Below are 19,702 nucleotides of genomic sequence, written 5' to 3'. Positions count from 1 at the left end.
AGTGAAACGGTCAGAGGAAACCGAACGGACAAATTGTTCTTGAACGACTATAAAGTATTCCCTTCATGGAAAGAGTATTTATTTGTGCCAAATGAATATTCTATGAAATTGATTTTCTTCCCCACATATGACATGTATGAAGAACTTGATATAAATTGATTTTTTTTGGTTATTTATCATTTAATCTGATTCCCTTTCGGATTGTTTTGGGACTTTTCATTACTCTGTGACGAATGAGATTTGGCGCTTGTTTTCGCGGTGTTTACAAAACTGCGGACAATGAATGAGACAGAAATTTACAGTATTACTGATCTGAACTCCCCTCCAGCTAAATTACAGAGGTATTTGTGCATGTACAATAGTAAAAATCAGTTTATATGACACACATATGCCTGCAATAATTACTTTTTAATATTTTGGCTTTTTTTTTTGCTTTGTAAAAAAATTATTTGCAAGAGGGAAAAGGGTGAGGCTGTGTATTTTATTTAAGCATTTTTTTAATTTTCAAGAGTATGAGTAGTTATAATTTACATTGCTCGTCAACAAAGTAGTCTAGAATGAACCACATAAAAAATTATATTTCTATCATGTCGAGTAAATTTCAGTCCAGTGGTAGTACAAATAATTTATATAACATCTTTGAAGGCTATTTTAAATTTTTTTTCTTTGACGCCTTCCTGTCAATGTAAGGCGTCAAAGAAAAAAAATATAATTACCTTTCAAGACGTCATAATTACTTGAACTACTCAGCCGGTATAGGAGCTGTTCATCCAGAGGTCCTTGAGGGAGGATACAACAATTTCCCAAGAAATACAAGAACAACGTAATATCCCATAAGAAAACTGATATATCCTGATATGTAACAAGATTTTTGTATGGTGTTTTACTGCTTAAATTAGTTTAACAGCATACAATTATAAGGTTTAAGGCGTTCATAATTAATAATTTAGGCAAACACAATCTTCAGAAAATCTTGTATGCAAATTCCTTGTTGAAAACAATATGCTGGACTTTATAATTTGTATACAAGACATACAAAAATCGAACTCTTGAAGTGAAATGCACTATTATTGAGTGAAAACACCATAAAAAGTAGCATAACACCATAAAAAAGAAGCATAAAAATCTTGCTATCAGGATATATCAGTTTGTTTTGGGGATATTTTAAAGGTTCTTGTATTTCTCAGGAAATCGTGGTACTGCTTGAGGGAGAGTCTTTACAGGTTAACCTTCATGACAAATAACTTTAAAAAAATCTTGTCAAATGAAGTAAATGATAAGTTTTGGTGCATGACGGTAAAAAGTACACTTTCTTTTTTAGACGATAACAAAAGAATGGATGGATTTTCACAATTAAATCATGTTAAATATTTTCCATAATTGATGGTATTAACAATAATTATTTGAGAGATCTGATGAAACACCACAAGCTTATTTTGACGATTCACAGTAAATGTATGTATTTGGCCTAATTTATATGATTTTACATTGTATTTATATTTTCAAAACAGGAGAGAAGATGGTAATAGCCACTACCAGTTTATACCTCTGCCCTTACCAGATCAGATCTTCATTTTTACATTGGGAGAATGGACAAAATCACAGCAATGTATAGAGGCTACCATTACCTACAAAGATGAACCACTACAGCTTGGCAAAATAACCAGAAACCAAAGGTATTTATTTGGATTCATTATTACTAGTCGGATATTAATTTCAGTGATTTTACCGAATGACCAACGCAAATAATAAATGTGGACCTAAACACAAATTTCCTATAGGGTTGTATGTTGAGTTAATTTGAGAATCAAAGATACATTGTATCAAGAAATTTATTAGTTCAACACATATACATGTACATAGATATTGGAAGATGTGGTGTGAGTGCCAATGAGTCAACTCTCAATCCAAATAACCAAAAAAAAAAGGTAAACCATTATAGGTCAATATATGGCCTTCAACACTGAGCCTTGTCTCACACTGAACAACAAGCTATAAAAGGCCCCAAAATTACTAGTGTAAAACCATTCAAACAGGAAAACACAACGATCTAATCTATACAAAAAATGAGAAATGAGAAACACATATACATGTATGTACTGCAATATAGAATACTTAATTTGGGGTCAACTTCTATTAAATGTGAAGAATTAATGGAGGGTTGATATCATTTATTCACTCTTGTTGATTTATCAAGCTTCTAGGAAAGTACTTTTTCCCCACTGAAAACCAATCAACATTGATAAACTTAAAAAACTTATGAATCCACAGTATTTAGGCAGACACAGTGTAAGTGTGATGGGGGATCAGAACCCCCCAATGAGACCCCCATATAACAGCAGAGCCAAATATGAATTACATTAATTTTATAATGTAAGTGTTATCTCCCTTTTGGTATTTTGTAAGATATACTTCTTGCTACTTTAATTTTTGTTTGTTTGATTAATTTCTACTTTTGATACTTTAATTATAATAAAAATTGAGAATGGAAATGGGGAATGTGTCAAAGAGACAACAACCCAACCAAATAAAAAAACAACAGCAGAAGGTCACCAACAGGTCTTCAATGTAGCGAGAAATTCCCGCACCCGGAGGCGTCCTTCAGCTGGCCCCTAATCAAATATATACTAGTTCAGTGATAATGAACGCCATACTAATTTCCAAATTGTACACAAGAAACTAAAATTTAAATAATACAAGACTAACAAAGGCCAGAGGCTCCTGACTTGGGACAGGCGCAAAAATGTGGCGGGGTTAAACATGTTTGTGAGATCTCAACCCTCCCCCTATACCTCTAACCAATGTAGAAAAGTAAAAGCATAACAATACGCACATTAAAATTCAGTTCAAGTGAAGTCTGAGTCTGATGTCAGAAGATGTAACCAAAGAAAATAAACAAAATGACAATAATACATAAATAACAACAGACTACTAGCAGTTAACTGACATGCCAGCTCCAGACTTCAATTAAACTGACTGAAAGATTATGATTTCATCATATGAACATATAAGTACTGATGAAGCTATAAACACACACTAGGGTATTCAGTTTGAAATCTCCTGGTAAAATTATAAAAACAGTGAAATAACAAATGTTGGTGATAAGCTTTGAAATACCTGTTCAATAAGATGGAGAATGGAAATGGGGAATGTATCAAAGAGACAACAACTCAACCATAGAAAAAACAACAGTAGAAGGCCACCAACAGGTCTTCAATGTAGCAAGAAATTCCCGCACTCGGAGGCGTCCTTCAGCTGGCCCCATAACAAATATATACTAGTTCAGCGATAATGAACGCCATACTAATTTCCAAATTGTACACAAGAAACTAAAATTAAAATAATACAAGACTAACAAAGGCCAGAGGCTCCTGACTTGGGACAGGTGCAAAAATGCGGCAGGCTTAAACATGTTTGTGAGATCTCAATCCATACATGTACATGTAGGTAGTGAAAAATGCTGTAAAAAATAGTTTATAAAATATACATTACAGGTTTTCTTATACATTGTAGATGTTTGTGCTGGGAAAGAAGAATGATGAAGAAAGGTAGCAGTAATGTATTCTCATCTGAACAGAATGGTCTAGCTAAACTAGTGTTGGAAGTTCAGAATCGACAGACCAGTTTAGAATCAGCAGATGATTCTATCATAAAACAGGAAGAAAATGAAGATACGCCAAAAGTTCATGTAATTATATATTTTGTTACAGTAGTTACATTGTAAAAATTTGACAGGGAATATGTCAAAAAGAAAATAACACAACCAATGAGCCTTCTATGCAGTGGACTAGTGAGAAAATCTTGCACCTGGAGGTTGGCTTCAGCTGGCTACTAAATTAAAATGTGTACTAGTAAAGTGACAATGGGCATTATACTAAACTTCTTAAAACATAAATGAACTAAAATAAAAAAAAGATGCAAGACTAACAAAGGCTCCTGACCTGAGACAGGTACAAATATGTTGCATGGTACATGTATGTATCAGAATATAATTGGGAAGGAATTAAAATTTTAATGTACATGATAGGTGCTTGCAGGACTGTATTAAATGTGTAATTTTTTGTATAATGATTATTCTTGCTTATTTCACCATTATTAAAAATGTGCAAATTGATGACCAGGGCATACACAAATCCTTTACTGTGCAAATAAAACACATTTTCAAATAGTTAAATGCATTAAAATTTCAAATTATCAATAATTACAATGTTTCAAATTATCAACAATTACAGTGTTTCAAATTTATCAAAAATTACAGTGTTTCATCTGTATTTAATATTTCTTTGATAGGTTTATAATTTTTATTTTTTATTTTTTTAGGTAAATCATAATAATGAAGAAAACAACAAACCGGTGAAACAGAAACGTAGATCAAGTCTGACAAAATCTGACCAAACACCAACAGGACCCTCATCAAAGAAGCCAAAGACAAGAACAAGAAATCTCAAAACCAAGTTAAACAGCTCAGTTACTGAAGTCAATATGGAAGAGAAGGAAAATATTTCACAGACCAGAATACCTTCTCCACTTAAACTGAGTCTTTCTCCGATTAGTAAACCAGTTGTTACCAGTAAACCCACACTGGCAACTTGTAAAGATGTTACTAGTCGAGGTATGAAATATATTAGTGAAATAATAAGTAGGTTTCGTGGGAACAGGCGCTAGATATACAACAAATTTAAATGTTCAATGATTTACAAATTTACAATTGCATTTTAAGTAGACATTGGCAATTTAAGTATCCACAATTTTTTTTTTTATTAAATCCAAATAAAAATTGTATATTCACAAAAATAAATGATTCCACAGTGTGAATTTAAACTCCTGTTTAATTGGTGCAACATTTTTAGGTTGTGAAACACACAGTTAAGGGAGTTCGTCTCTCAGATTCAAAGTAATTAACTTTTCAAAACACTAGTTTATATAGATAGGGGATTAATAAAGGATTCCAAAGAGCAAAAATAAATATAGGTCACTTTGCTTGTTTTTGAGATATTAGCCATTGAAATTTTGGAGGGAAAATAATTTCTCATTGACAAGTTGTAGTTCTCAAAAACTGTAAAAAAGTAATTAAAATTTTATAAGACTTTTACAGATGGCTTGTCATCATACATGTAAAAGTTTTACAGAAAGAAAAATGGGGGTCACGGGGCAAATTTTTTCAAGGCATTCAAATGGATAAAACGAGAGGATTCCTTAAATCTGACAAAAAATCTAAAACATGACAAGCCAGCTTCCTTAACTTATCAATTATCTATATTGTAGCACCACACCCCAGTAGTAGATGGGGCCACAGTTTCTGTATGGTACATGACAACATGGGCGTTTTGATTGGTGGACAAGGTGAACGGCAGCAAACCAGCAAAGATTCAGTGTGGTCTTTAGATCCAGGTAAAATGATATCAATTACTACACAAGGGCTATTCGAGAAAAAAAATGTATGGGGGGGTTGGAAGACAGTTTTTGTCAGCACCCGCCACCCAGACAATTGTTATTGAGAATTATAGTGTATTATAATGTGAAAAGTTGCTCTGCTACCCATCACCCATGTATTATTAATATAATGTGCCTTCCAACCCCCATATATTTTTTTCTGGAATAGCCCTAATACAAACAAATCTGGTTTTATCTTTCTCATTTAGTTTATATCTTAACACTTTAATTTGATATGATTCCAATTAAGAATAGTAAGGTTCAATGTATGCAGTAAAACAAATCATGGGTTGGATTCCTGGCCACTGAAACCAGTGATTTAGTATTTGCCACTTCTCAAAATTTACAGCACTTACATCTAGGAGTGAGAGCAAGCATCTGTTAGGCCAGGATTTTTTAATTTGTTGGTTTACAGATCCGCCGACCCGATTTTGCCGATTTCCAAAATAAAAATAAAATCGAATTTTCAGGCTTTTTTTTATTCTTGCCGACCCTAACAAATGCACTATCCCTGAAAAATAATTAAAATATCCTTTTTTATGATATGAAATGCATTAAACACTAACAGATGAGATGACACTTTCTGTTGTGAAAAATGAAACTTTCAGTTTACGTTTCTAAAAATAGACAAATCAATAATTAATGACCTTGAAATGTTGTTTGCGCAAATAACTTTGCGGAACGAAACCTGTGTTTAAAACCAATTACACAATAAGTTCGTTTCCCTTATTTGTCACCAGTCTGTAAGATGCATGTTCTCATATAAATAGACTTGTCCAAATGTGGACAGGTGGAAGTTCAAGACATCAAGTTAAAATACTGAATTTTAACAAATCATTTGATATTTTCTTGTTTTATAGATAATAAAAAAATATCGTCGTCCATTTGGATAAAAAAAGTGAATGCATGACAACAGATTATTTAACCTGATATTCTCGTTTTTCCAGTGGACGAGTCTATTACGTTTTTGGCACGTGTGTTGGAACTTATTTTCGTACGACGTTTTTACTTTTTTCTTTCTTTATCAGTTTTCGTGCTTATAATTTTTCACCAAGTTTTGATTAAAAGCTAAGTCAAATAACTGACGTGAATCTTTTTCTTGTTTGCGAAATGACGATTTAATTTCGTCTTTGTCAGTGTATCCCCCCCTTTTTTTTACGGGAAATTATTAGACAATGTCATGTGATGTTTACAGCTGAGCAATAATATTTCATCAAACTAAAATTTAAGAACGATAAAAAATAGTATGACAAACATATTATTACAAAGGTGAAATATATTTTTATTTTGCATATCAGTTTTCTGTCTTGAAAGATCTTTTTTTTATATTTTTTTTCCAAATGAAATCCAAATAATAAACTGCCATAAACAAATTGAAATAACATTCATAGGAAAACACAATAACATAAAGACGAACGGCAAATACAGCAAATATAGTTAGTGCTGTAAACGTCAATAATTACAAAGAAAAAATAGCTTTTACAAAAAGCTTATTTATAGATTAAAAAATGGCAGCCAAGTGACCATGTATACACTATTAGTGCTTATATATAAATGTATCGTCTACCAAATATTAAAAATAAGAATATAAATAAATATAATTCTTACAATTGGTATTTGCCACTTCTCAAAATTTACAGCATTTACATCTAGGAGTAAGAGCAAACACTAGCTAGCTTGGTTTTTAAAATATATTGTTTCTGTTACAGTGACGAGAAAATGGAGAGACCAGGAAATTACCAGTGAGATACCAAACCAAAAACCAGAATATAGAATGGGACATACTGCAACCTATGACCCTACACTCAGATGTGTATATGTGTATGGTGGATCTAAAAACCTCAAATGGTTCCATGATGTCCACATGTTAGATGTAGATGAATTTAAATGGCAGCTTTTAAAGGTAATTTTTACAAGTGTAAAATAAAATCTTATAATCTGTTTATACCCCCACCAAAGATAGTTTATAGGGCCTTTTAGTTTTATTGTCTGTCTGTCCATTTCATATCATTAGATTTAAAGTTTTTTGTAATGGTAAATTATTATGAAGATGTGTTCACATCAACTTGGAACTGTGTATACATGTTCAATGAAGTTGTAAAATTATTAGAGTTTTGACCCAATTTTCACAGTTCTCTGTTTACACTAGATAACACTGAATCCATTCAAAGACTTTCAATATCCACATGCTCCATAAAATACAAAGTGCACTCATAAGTTTCTGAATTAAGTCATATTTTTTTTGTTACTGGTCAAGACAATTTGTAATTTTTAAATACAAATTAAAACTAATGATTTTGAATAAATTAAATAAATAAGAAACTAGTAATTTTACAGTTATTCCAGAAGAACAATTTACCCTACATTCTTATATTCACATATAAATATATATATGTAGGATTAAATAGTGTCCCTCATGAAATGATGTCCCATGGACAGATATTCACGGATATGACCTGTGAAAATTAGTCCAGGACAGAATTTTATTATGAAATATTGTCCACTACTGTGAAAAAGTGTCCCTTGAAAAGATATTCTATTTTGACCTTTGTTGGATATTTTTTTCATAGTGAAATCATGTCCAAATTGCATAAAAGTTTTGTCTAATACCCTGTTTCAGTTTGTCCTTATAAACAACAAGTTTTAATGATTTCTCCTGTGTTTTTTTGTCAACATGTATACATGGTATACAAAACATTTCATTGTTTTTAATTTCAAATTGCTTGGCCTTCTTTCTAAATGATCTTCTTTCGTTATTTTTAAACACTGGAGGGTATTGACCATCACACAAAAAGCCTCTACCAAGTAAGGAATATGACAGTTGTTGTCCATTCGTTTGATGTGTTTTGTCATTGGATTTTGCACTGTGCTTAGGAACTTTCTAATTGAATATTCCTCAGAGTTCAGTACTTTTGTGATTTAACTTTATTTTCATATAGCTGTTTATATTCACCACTTCCTATTTTTGTTTACATCTGTGTTGTCTTGATTTAAATTTTTATCATCATTTAACTAATTGATTAAAACATTTCTATGATTGCTAAATTATTTCCCATCTTTAGGGACAGAAAAAATAGCTACAATATGAAAAATTGTCTCTTGTGATATATTTTTATAAAACATCCATGAAATTATGTCGAAGTACTAGGGACAATTTTTCACAACAGGAGACACTATTTTATGGTTTACAAATGTGATATTCTGTCCTCTTTTGCCAAAATAATATATTTTTCACCACTTTATTATTTTTTCTCTAAGTAACATAACTATATTTTTCGTTTAAAATTTACCTTTTTTTCTTTTGTAAATGACAAATTTTTATCGCCACAATTATTATTTTTTGGCAAATTGCGAAAAATGGTGACCGCCAGTGGAAACCCCATATATATATAATGCTTTGTATTAAAGGTGGCAGGAAAAGCACCAACAAGAGCTTATCATAGTGCTACTCTGTATCGTAATGAGTTATGGATATTTGGTGGAGTATACCCCCGACCAGACCCTCAGCCTGATGGTTGCAGTAATGAAGTACACATCTTCAGTCCCGTTCTTGAAAACTGGTATGCACCTATAGTCAATGGAGAGAAGCCACTACCAAGATCAGGGTAAGATAAGAATTTTTATAGATGTAAATTGATAGAAAAAACAAAGGCCAGCTTGAAAAAAAATATCCATGTAGGCTTTGCCTTGTCAGAGTAAAATGTACCACATTAAATTATTGCATGCTAATTATTTTTAAATCACTTCGAGTTCTGAAATTGTGCCATAATCATTCACAACTACAAGAATACATACAAGAATGCATTTCACTTACATGGAAGAACTCCATAATTTATAATCAGTCAAAATGTTTTTGTGGAACTTACACACCCAGATTACTTCTATAATTGTATCACATTCAGCTTATTTATACATGTATGTGATAGCAACGATCACTAGACTGTTTAAATTATAAATATTTTAATTTAAATTTTAGACATTCAGCAACTTTAATTGATGACCAGCTAGTCATGTTTGGAGGTTGGGATGCCCCATACTGCTACAATGATCTTTATATACTAGATATGAGTAAGTATAATTTGTGAAGGAATAACACTTCAGTATTAGTTTCTATATTATCTGATTCTCAACTTTAACTGAAAAATCAGAATGCAATATATGTATGCATGTATTTTATTTCATAAGAAAACTAATACTGATATATTTCCACTTCACAAATTCTTTTGTATATTATAACAGAAAAGTTAGTGATTGCAATTCACAATTTCAGGAAAAATAAATGAAAGTCAAATTATTATGACATATAAATTAGATTTTTGCAATATTGTGATATATTTTTTTTAATTATGCACTTCTTTTTTAGGTATTGTGGAATGGGCGAAACCAAAAGTTAATGGAACACCCCCATCACCAAGAAGGTAAAGTTCAAAATCAGTTTAATACAAAAATTTATACAATGTAGAATATGATTGTCTGCTATCATTTTCAAAATATACATTTATTTGCATTTTTAAATGGTTGAAGATTAATAATTTTGAGTTAATATTTGAGATAAAGATATTTATTATAAACTTAATTCTATGATTTGCTTGAAAGAGGTATAAAGTGATGCACAATTTTGGTGTTTTGTGGTGGGTTTTTTTTAAATTTGAAGGACTGCCTGACCAAATCTTGAAATTTTAAACCAGTGTGATGTATCATAAAATTTTGATGAGTTTGGCATAATTTATTTCCCTTTGTTGCCTTAAAGGAAATAAATATTAATTACTTGATAGAGGTCATAACAAGAAGTGAAGGTCAAGGTACTGCTTGCCTCCACAATTTATACTTTAGCAGAAGGTTATGAAGCTTAAAATACAGGTAGCTTTCAATTTAGACTGGTTTTGGCAGTCACTGTTTGAAAGTTTTACTGTAAGCAGGATACTTTGTGAAAACTTGATAACATTATAACTTTTCTAGTTTTCATGACATTTTTATGCCCCCCACCTACGATAGAAGAGGGGCATTATGTTTTCTGGTTTGTGTGTCCGTCCGTCTGTCCCGCTTCAGGTTAAAGTTTTTGGTCAAGGTAGTTTTTGATGAAGTTGAAGTCCAATCAACTTGAAACTTAGTACACATGTTTCTTTGATATGATCTTTCTAATCTTAAAGCCAAATTAAACTTTTGACCCCAATTTCACGGTCCACTGAACATAGAAAATGAAAGTGCATGTTTCAGGTTAAAGTTTTTGGTCAAGGTAGTTTTTGATGAAGTTGAAGTCCAATCAACTTAAAACTTAGTACACATGTTCCCTATGATATTATCTTTCTAATTTTAATGCCTAATTATATTTTTAATCCAATTTCACGGTCCATTGAACATGGAAAATGATAGTGCGAGTGGGGCATCTGTGTACTTTGGGCACATTCTTGTTTTTTCTCATATAATTAGTATTGCTGTATGACTTAATATCATTACTAGCTTTTAAAATATATCTCTTAATTACAGTTGGCATGCTTCCTGTGCTTTGAAAGGAAACAGAATAATGATACATGGTGGCTATGATGGTGATCTGGCACTGGATGATTTACATATCTTCACACTTGGTGAGTATTTGATCTAAATATCTTTACACTTTGCAGGTATTAAATTGCTTAACATATTTTTACACTTGGTGATTAATTGATCACACTTGATTAGTAATTGATTTAGACGTCATCACACTTGGTTAGTTATTGATTAAGACATCTTCAAACTTGGTTAGTAATTGAGAAACACATCATCACACTTGGTCAGTGATTGATTAAGACATCATCACACTTGGTTTGTAATTGATTAAAACGTTGTCACACTTTTTGGTTAGTAATTGATAAAGACATCCTCACACTTGGTTAGTAATTGATTAAGACATCTTCAAAATTGGTTAATAATTGATTAAGACATCATTACACTTGGTTAGTAATTGATTTAGACATCATCACACTTGGTTAGTAATTGATTAAGACATCATCACACTTGGTTTGTAATTGACTAAGACATCTTCACACTTGTTTTGTAATTGATTAAGACATCATCACACTTGGTTAGTAATTGATTAAGATATCATACTTGGTTAGTTATTGATTTAGACATCATCACACTTGGTTAGTGATTGATTTAGACATTTTCACACTTGGTTTGTAATTGATTAAGACATCTTCACACTTGGTTAGTAATTGATTGAGACATCATCACACTTGGTTAGTAATGGATTAAGACATCATCACACTAGGTTTGTAATTGATTTAGACATCATCACACTAGGTTTGTAATTGATTTAGACATCATCACACTTGGTTAGTAATTGATTAAGACATCATCACACTTGGTTTGTAATTGACTAAGACATCTTCACACTTGTTTTGTAATTGATTAAGACATCATCACAATTGGTTAGTAATTGATTAAGATATCATACTTGGTTAGTTATTGATTTAGACATCATCACACTTGGTTAGTGATTGATTTAGACATTTTCACACTTGGTTTGTAATTGATTAAGACATCTTCACACTTGGTTAGTAATTGATTGAGACATCATCACACTTGGTTAGTAATGGATTAAGACATCATCACACTTGGTTTGTAATTGATTTAGACATCATCACACTAGGTTTGTAATTAATTGAGACCTCATCACACTCAGCCAGTAATCGATTTAGACATCATCACACTTGGTTAGTAATTGATTTAGACATTTTCACACTTGGTAAGTAATTGAAAGAAATATTTATCTGATGTTATAAGAATTCAACCCAGTCAGAGGGCAAAATCTTATCCTTGAGTCCTTATGTGGTACAAGTTTCCCAAAGAGTAAAATCCATATGAATCTTTTTGAAGATTTGATCTTCTTCAGCTATTCTATCCACAAAATTAAATATAACATGGAAAAAAAATGAAATAGATCATACATCATCAGCATTAAACAAATTCTTAATACAAATGACAATGATAGATTATTCTTTCGTTTTCAGCTACATCATCCTGGATGAAGATAAAACTGGAACCCAGTCCAATACCTCGAGCTGGTCACCAGGCCATATGTCTGCCATACAATCATGAGAATGAAGAACAGGATGAGGTACTGATATTCGGAGGAGGAAACAATGACGGGAACTTCTTCCACGATCTGTTGTCGGCTAACATTCCATTCAATCCTATAGAAGATCAGTCAGTCCTAACCGATGCCATTCAGAATTCATAAAGTAACTGTATTTATTTGTGTTTATATGCAGTAATTGCGTATTTTATCCATTTGTATATAAAGAAATTATGTATATGAATCAGATGCTGTATTATTTTAACCTTAGATATTATTATTGAAATTAATCAGGAGTTGTTATTAGGCCATGCAATAAAGTTATATGTTAAAAATAGCAATACTAAGTAAAATGAAATTGAATTTACAATAAATTTTGTTATCGATTGTAGATTTTGGTTTTCAGAGAATGACATTATGACATTGTTCTTTCATGACTTTATGTGTCAGTGTTTTGGTATAAGTTGTGTTCGTTAAAGGAACACTATGTCATCATATGTTTTGTGCATGTTTATCTATGTAAGTACCAATGACACTGGAACTCAAATAGAAAAGTTGATGATTGATGACAAAAATTTCAGAGTCGAAAATTTAATTGAAACTTTGAATAGATTTTAGAATCATTATCATGAATTTGAAAATATTGTATAATTATTTATTTTGAAGTGTTTTGATCTTCCTGAACCTATTATGTTGAAATATTAATAACATCATCATTATTAACCATATGATCTTATGATCTGTCTTCCTTGTTAGTATATTTCAGTAGTAATAAAATCTGTTAAACATTTCTAGTCTTTATTGATATCTGACCTGAGGTCAGGTAAAACAATTTACAGAATCTGCCATCTGGTGTTAAATTATTGAATGTCGTGAGATTGGACTACTCTTGTATTTGACTTTAATTTTAATTGACTGGAATTGCAGGGTTTTTTTCTGCAGAAAGTTTGTGGTTCTCTCCAGGTACTCTACCTAACTCCACCAATAAATATTGGCTGTCATATAATAGCCAAGGGTGCTGAAACTGAAATTAAGCATTAACAAACAATTTTTATTCCCCATTTATGGGCATTATGTTTTCTGGTCTGTGTGTCCGGACTTTGTCAATTTGTCTGTCTGTCCCGCTTCAGGTTCAAGTTTTTGGTCAAGGTAGTTTTTGATGAAATAACCTGAAACTTAATACACATGTTCTTTATGATATGATCTTTTTAATTTTAATGCCAAACTAGAGATTTTATCCCATTTTCACGGTCCACTGAACATAGAAAATGACAATGTGGATACATCCCTGTATTTGGGACACATTCTTGTTTTTAACTTTTTTTACTGCTGTATTGTGGTGTGAAATCAGGCTGTTTTAACTTTCTATTCGATTTCTTCAAGTGTGAACGTTCAATGAATGGAAAATCATCTTATTTCATCATGGTACATACAATATAATGTCTAATTTATGGAGAATACCATATAAAAAAGAAGATGTGGTATGATTGCCAATGAGACAACTATCCACAGAAGACCAAAATGACACAAATATTGCTCTCTTCACATTAAGGAAGTTCGCTTTTCATGTTATAGATTTTTGCTACATTTTTTGAAATCCTCTGGTTTTATCCATTTGAATGCCTTAAAAAAATTGGATATATGATTACATTATTATATGTTAAAGATCCATGATGGTAAATTTTTACAAAGGTCACATCAATTTGAAACTTACTAAACATTTTCTTATTTTCGCAAAAGGACCAAAATCACCAAAATAAATTCCACTAATTTAAAAGTCCACATTCAAAGGTATTGATAAAAGTTTTGAATTTACCAAAATAATAACGGGGGAAATATTTTGTATACCTTATTCAATAAAATAGTGAAATTTTACACACACCAAAAAAATAACCCGCTATATGGTATGTCTTATTGAGATTGTAAGTTTGATCACAAGCATATGGTAGGGGCATTTAACTTCAATGTTAATCAACTAAGATTTTTAGTTTTTTTGCCAAAAGTCCATGGTTCTCTCCAGGCATTTTTACATCTTCAACTAATAAAAACTGACAGCCAACAATCCTGAAAAGTGGCGTTAAAACACCCACAATCTTAAGGGTCAAAATTTTCATTTTTCATTACCAATTTTGTTGTCTAGTAAACACAAGATCAAGGCAAATATGGAGAAATTATTGACTATATTTTATTAGTCTTTACACAATCTATGTAAAGATCAATAAGGTCTAGTCAATAATCATTGCAAGGTCATTGCAGATGTTACCTGACCTTGACCTGGATTTCCATAATAAGATTCAGTTCTCAATGCACATGATATAATATGTTGAAGATGAGGTTCATAGTAAAAAACGGAATTCTTCATGGTAAAATGTCAGTGCCGCAGCAGCTAAGCAACACAGGCAAACCAATGAAAAGATGATTGGATTAAATAAAAAAAAAGATCTATCAATTTATTTTTATCCAGTTGCAAATTTAAACATATATTTGGATTTCATAAACTTTTATCCTTTTGAAATAAAATATATCTTAAGTACATTCAAGAGCAGATATTTAAGATATAATCTTACAAAAGTAAGTAAAGTGGGTATACTTAAAATATCAATCTTTTTTTATGAGAAGCAATTACTGTCAATTCAGAAAGTAATTGCAATTTTTGAAAATTGGATAGAAGTGCAAGATCAATTAGCAGTTTTGCAATTTCAGGAAAAGTTGAAAACAGATATTGTGAGTTCTCAGTATGGATCAAGCCATAAATAAAAGGGGGGTTCCTATCCAAAGATAAAGGCGGTTTCCAACTATATGTCTCATTTCAGACGCATTGATTGTCAAAAAAAAAAAGGAGGGGCGCTTCAGCACCTGGATCCTATTATTGTGAACATTAATTTCAGAATTAACAGTAAATAAACCTCATAATATAGAAAAAGAAGATTTGGTATGATTGCCAATGAAACAACTCTCCACAAGATGCAAAAATGACACAGAAATTAACACTTCTAGGTGACTATGGCCTTCAACAATGAACAATGCCCATACCACATAGTTCGCTATACAAGGCTCCGAAATAAAGTTTACCATTCTAGGTAAAAATGTCACAGATCTACCTTAGTTAGAAAGGGAAAAAGTGTTGCATGGCATCCCAAAGCAGACATGAAATTGTGGTTGAAATCAAAATAAAAACATGCAGGACTAATTCCATTTATAAATAAGGACCATGCCCACTTTTTTATTTTTGAAAATAAAAAATACTTTTCGCCAATGATATTCCTTAAAGATTAGGAGGTTAAGTTAAATTTTCATACGTCTATTTAGCTATCCATTCTAGAGGTTGAGATATATCATGGAGATTTTGAAAAAAAATATTTGAACAAATGTTCTTTTATAGGAAAAATCTTTATTTGGATAAGAAAACTTTTCCATAGTATATATATTGGGTTTTTTTTAGGATAAATTGTTTCATTTTCTAACAAATTGTCTTGTTTTCTTGCTATTAGATGTACAGCTCTTTTTTATTGCTTAAGTAAAATATACCTTTTATTAAAGGGAAATAATTGTACAGCATGTAATTATAAAATTCTAAGGCAACTGTGATTATCTCCCTTTCATATGTTCAACCTTTTTACAATAATTTGATTAACTTAAAAGTTAGCTTAAGGTTTCTTTTCAGGACACTCAATTTAAGATCAAATTGTTTATAAACTCACTATCATGGAATACTGTAAATTCATTTTTTCACAGATTTTAAATTTTGTGATTTAGCCCTGTTTGTGTAATATGGCTTCAAAAATTTAAATGTTTTTCTCGCCTTTCATTTTTTTATTCATAACCGGTTAAATTTCGAGAGAGACAATTTTTGAATCTTATCTTATAAAATAAAGGAAAATGAATAACTTACAAAACATTTCACTTTCAAACAGTATCTAGCACTATGGTGCAGCAATTAATAGGATTACTGTCTTACTACACATTTGGGTTTATTGTCGAGCCTGAAAAATTATTTTGTGAAAGAGAGACAAAGTGATCATTGATTCCATCATCAACATTTAGGCTCAGTCTGTGGTTAAAGGTTGTAAAGTTATCTGTCATAGGTGTTCTTTTATGTAAAAGTTTTGAAAGTGAATTTTATATATTGAAAAAATATTTTATTTTAGAAAATATGTAATTATCAAATAATTATTTGACAAATTTTAATTTGATTACTCAGGTAAATTTTGTGAAATATGTCACTTGTCAAAAATTACTCAGAGCAACACTTCGGTATCTTGTCAATTGTCATTAATTAATCTGAGCAATATCAGGGGTGGATCCAGCCATTTTAAAAAGGTGAATCCCAACCCAGTACAAAAGGTGGGTTCCAAGATAATCTGTCCCCATTCAAATGCATTGATCATCAAAAAAAGGAGGGTTTCAACCCCCAGAACCCTTCCCCTGGATCTGCCACTGAATATTATGTTTTGATTAGGATTATTAATGTAATTAACTTGTATCTCTCTAATTGACATTGTTAATACTCTAATTATCTCAATTATCAAAATTATCAATGTTTGCATTTTATTAGAAGTTTTCAGCATTCGCCTTAAATATCAAACAGTTATTCGTCAGTCTAGCCTAGTCCGTGTCTTCCAGAAAGGAGTGCTTCCAAAGCCAACCAGGCTCAGCTACTTCAGGAGAAACACTTACTCAAAAGACAGCTCAACACAACTGTAACTGCTCAAGCAAGACAACTCTTACTGGACTTAACTAGCTGTCAGTAACTGCGAGTACTCTCAAATCGTATTTTCTTGTTAATTCGACCTGTTGATACTGTTTATAATGCTTTTTTGTCATTTTTTATTTATATGGATCTTGGCTGTATACCAGCTTTGATTATTTGTAATATCTTCAATTTTTCACTTATTCTTACAACATTTGTATAAACTTCAAGATTATAAAAAACCGGTTTTTTTCTAAAGTGAACATTGATTGGTTAAATATTTCTCAGTGTGTTTGAATTTATTTGATAGCCTTTTGGTCATGACTGTTTGTCTCTAATATTTAATTAACTGTGCATTTGTATTCAGATATCGCAGATCAAATTTATTCGTTCTTTGTGTAATCATACGTTTTTTGATTGAGTTAAGTCTGCTAATTGATATTTTATCGTATGTTTTTATATGTTGTGATGTTATGCTATTGTTTCAGAAAAAGGGAGAAGGTTTGGGCCCATTAAAACGTTTAATCCCGCTGCAAATGTTTGCACCTGTCCTAAGTCAGGAATCTGATGTACAGTAGTTGTCGTTTGTTTATGTAATATATACGTGTTTCTCGTTTCTCGTTTTGTTTATATAGATTAGACCGTTGGTTTTCCCGTTTGAATGGTTTTACACTAGTAATTTTGGGGCCCTTTATAGCTTGTTGTTCGGTGTGAGCCAAGGCTCCGTGTTGAAGGCCGTACTTTAACCTATAATGGTTTAATTTTTAAATTGTTATTTGGATGGAGAGTTGTCTCATTGGCACTCACACCACATCTTCCTATATCTATTTAAACTTATACTGTGAATGAATTAGTGAAATTAGTGACTTTGTCATATTTAACAATTTGAACTTTATTTATTTATTTGTAAATTGTTTTGGCATCATTATCATCATTTAGACCTGTTACTATATAAAATTGTTACAACTTGCTGCTTGCTTTACAGTTTTGCCTGCCATTGCTCAAGTCTTAGGGAAGACTGACCCCCTGTACCTTGGGCTGTTCCTGTTTGATAGTCCCCCTTACACTCGATGTGTATTGGCTCTTGGTGACATATCAATAACTTTGTAAAACATTCAATAGTGTAATTTTATAAAATTTAAACAGAAGCTTGTTTATGATCAAAATACAGTATCCTTTATAGCAAAATTTTGATTTTTTTCCCCAGAAAAATGTTTATTTTAAAGTTAAAATTACCACTTTTGCATTTTTTATACATAAAGCATATCGTGTAAACTAGTTCTAAGAGTACTGATACAACCTTTATATCTTGATCAGTAAAGGAACAATGGCACTGTGAAAATACAATGGAACTTGTGTACAATGTTGGTGAATAGTTTCATCATAATAAAAATATCAGTTTCATTATTAATATCATTATATTGTAGATCCAATATACTAATCAATTTATTATACAACAAGCTTATTGATAAAAATTGATTTATGATATCAGAGATGCGACAGATTAATAAAATGATGAGAGTTTTTTGTTAAAAAATATGGGATTTTTTTTTTATCACCTAGTTATTTATATATAGTGTACTAATATCAACAAACTGAAACAGGATTCTTTCTTTATTGTTGACAAAAATTATTTCAAAATTTGCTAAATGTAATTAAGGTTGACCTCCAAAAATGTCAAATAGAATTGAGAAGAATTGTGCTATTTTATAAAATTATCTGTGGTCTCTCTATCAATATAAAACTAGCTACACAATCATTTATATTTTGAAAATTCTAAGGTCCTACAGTAAAACCTCTTTGTTATATCAGGCTTTTACTGTTAAAAAATTTCAACAAAAAATCAGCTGCTAGTGATTGATTACTAAATTCTTAAAGCAAAAGAAACCGATGGTAGAAATAGATTTTTATATTAAGATATCCAATGCTGTCCATCTTCTTCAATGTTTATATGATATCTGCATCTTATCTTTAAAATCAATGATCTAAATCAACAGAGGATTATTAGTCTTAGTAAAACATCTTTTTCAAAATCACTGTTGATGATATCATTGCCTCTCAAGATCTTAGTTCTATTATGTCAAATAATCCGTTGCCACGATATAGCTGTGCTAATAAAGCGTAAAGCAAACAACAATCAATCAATCAAATGATCAGGATGAGCATTATACTCATGGGAGCCTCTTTTTTTAAAGTGAAAGATTTGTGAAAAGATATTCTATTGCATATTTAACCTTTATGTGCCTCTATCTGTGAAAGTTATATAACATACTAGTAAATCTCAGAAGTATTTCAAATTTGAAAATATATTTTTTAAAATCATTGCCATGATATGTCTCAAGATCTATTATACCACTAGCAATGTCAATTATGTCAAATATACAAAACAAATATTACTGGCTCATAGGAGCTTCTTTTTAATTTAAACATTCTCAGACTGACATTCTGTTATGTATTCAGCCTATGTGTTTCTATATGTGAAAGTTGAATAAATAACTAGTATTAAAATCAGAAGTATTTCA

General features: G+C 31.1%; 1 protein-coding gene across 1 annotated transcript; it reads left to right on the top strand.

Moving 5' to 3' along the window:
- Positions 1-192: 192 nt before the first annotated feature.
- LOC134710114 (uncharacterized) lies at positions 193-13,280 on the top strand. The gene is made up of 11 exons (XM_063570313.1): positions 193-341; positions 1,512-1,676; positions 3,514-3,688; positions 4,321-4,612; positions 5,266-5,391; positions 7,143-7,336; positions 8,842-9,038; positions 9,410-9,501; positions 9,797-9,851; positions 10,921-11,018; positions 12,426-13,280. The coding sequence occupies exons 1-11, from the start codon at positions 280-282 to the stop codon at positions 12,653-12,655; spliced, it is 1,686 nt and encodes a 561-aa protein (XP_063426383.1). The 5' UTR covers positions 193-279; the 3' UTR covers positions 12,656-13,280.
- The last annotated feature ends 6,422 nt before the right edge of the window (positions 13,281-19,702 follow it).

The sequence above is a fragment of the Mytilus trossulus genome, chromosome 3 (assembly GCF_036588685.1).
Source record: "Mytilus trossulus isolate FHL-02 chromosome 3, PNRI_Mtr1.1.1.hap1, whole genome shotgun sequence".
NCBI lineage: Eukaryota > Metazoa > Mollusca > Bivalvia > Mytilida > Mytilidae > Mytilus > Mytilus trossulus.
Note: the sequence above shows the minus strand (reverse complement) of the source record. Positions and strands in the feature narration are given on the sequence as shown.